This window comes from Echinops telfairi, unplaced genomic scaffold (assembly GCF_000313985.2).
Source record: "Echinops telfairi isolate 266 unplaced genomic scaffold, ASM31398v2 ScPeMD7_5927;HRSCAF=6808, whole genome shotgun sequence".
Lineage (NCBI taxonomy): Eukaryota > Metazoa > Chordata > Mammalia > Afrosoricida > Tenrecidae > Echinops > Echinops telfairi.
In genome coordinates this window covers 1,272,960-1,274,373 of record NW_022109827.1, presented here as the reverse complement: position 1 = coordinate 1,274,373, position 1,414 = coordinate 1,272,960, and the positions used below count along the sequence as shown (strand labels likewise).

The window sequence follows — 1,414 nt, the reverse complement described above, 5'->3', positions numbered from 1 at the left end:
CCCATTGGTAGACAATGGGATATCTCCTCACAGAAGGGTCACAAGGAAGGGACAAGCCAACCAGGGTGCAGTACAGCGCCGACAAAACATACATTTCTCTAGTTCTTTACTGCTTCCTCCCCCACCCCTACTAGCATGACATATCCAGCTAGCCCAGAGCATGTACACTAGTACACAGACAGGAGGTCTCACCACAGGGAATCCAGGACAGATAAATCCCTCAGGAACAATAATGAGAGTACCAATACCATGAGGGTAGGGGAAAGGCGGTGGGAGAAAGGGGGAACCAATATCAATGATCGACATATAACCCCAGATACAACACCCAGGATAGAAAACAACAGAAATATGGGTGAAGGGAGACAGCAGATGGTGTAAGATATGAAAGTAATAATTATTTATAATTTATCAAGGGTCATGAGGGTGAGAGGGTGGGGGAGGAAAGGAAAAAAATGAGACACTGATACCAAGGACTTAAAGTAGAAAGAAAATGTTGGAAAAGGATGATGGCAACATATGTACAAATGTGCATGACACAATGGATGTATGGATTGTTATAAGAGCTGTAGGAGCCCCCAATAAAATTATTTTAAAAACAACAAATAAAAGTAGAACAAATGGGGAAAAATTGTCTTTCCACTTATATGTCCTTACCCTATTTTCTTCATATGCTCAAGAATACAGTGAGTGTTTAGGTATCATTTCAATAACTCATGAGTCTCTTGAAAGGTAAGATTGGCATGACATAATTCACCATGAAAAGGTGCTGAACTACTTAAACTAAGGAAAGAAACATTATTAACCGTAAGCTATATTTGATTATTTTCCTATTAGAAATAGAAAATTCATTTGATATGTGACATAATGTGCATTTCTTAAGAGAAGCTAGAACATTTTAAATAGACTTGACTTAGGACGTCTTGATAATTCTGAATCAAGTCAGCATGCTGCCATGAATTTTTCAATTGAGTGATGGCATTTCATTTTAGGTAGGAAATAACTCACTAGAAACAGCCTTGAAAGAAAGAAAGATGTCCATCAGGTAACCCACGTAAATAATTATGGTTTCCTTACTTGTAACCAAGTTGTCGACAGATGACAGCTGCATCCTTATCAGTCCATCCATCATCACAGATTGTTCCCCACTGGCCATTGATGAAGACCTCCACTCGTCCTTCCTTCTTATTTTCTCCATCCATCAGTCGGATAGGAAAACCTAAGTCATGATTCAACAACATTAGAAAAGCCAGAACAAGCAAGCTGATGCTAAACATGAGTGACTACAAAATAGCTTTTCCTTTCAGAAATCATCAGCTATAAAGTCCTCTGGGCAGTCCCTGTCAGGGGGGCCGAGCTGTGTGGAGCTTTGCAGAGCTGTGGGACATTAGAGTCGTGGGTTGCGGGTGAGGACAAT

At 40.2% G+C, this 1,414-nt stretch overlaps 1 protein-coding gene across 1 annotated transcript in view; it reads right to left on the bottom strand.

The window, feature by feature from the left end:
- The window catches only part of PRSS12 (serine protease 12), an 85,764-nt gene that overhangs the window by 33,994 nt on the left and 50,356 nt on the right, over window positions 1-1,414 (bottom strand). The window contains exon 9 of the mRNA XM_045295842.1: window positions 1,075-1,216. Within this exon, the coding sequence (XP_045151777.1) occupies window positions 1,075-1,216 (142 nt within the window). The remainder of the gene's footprint in view (window positions 1-1,074; window positions 1,217-1,414) is intronic.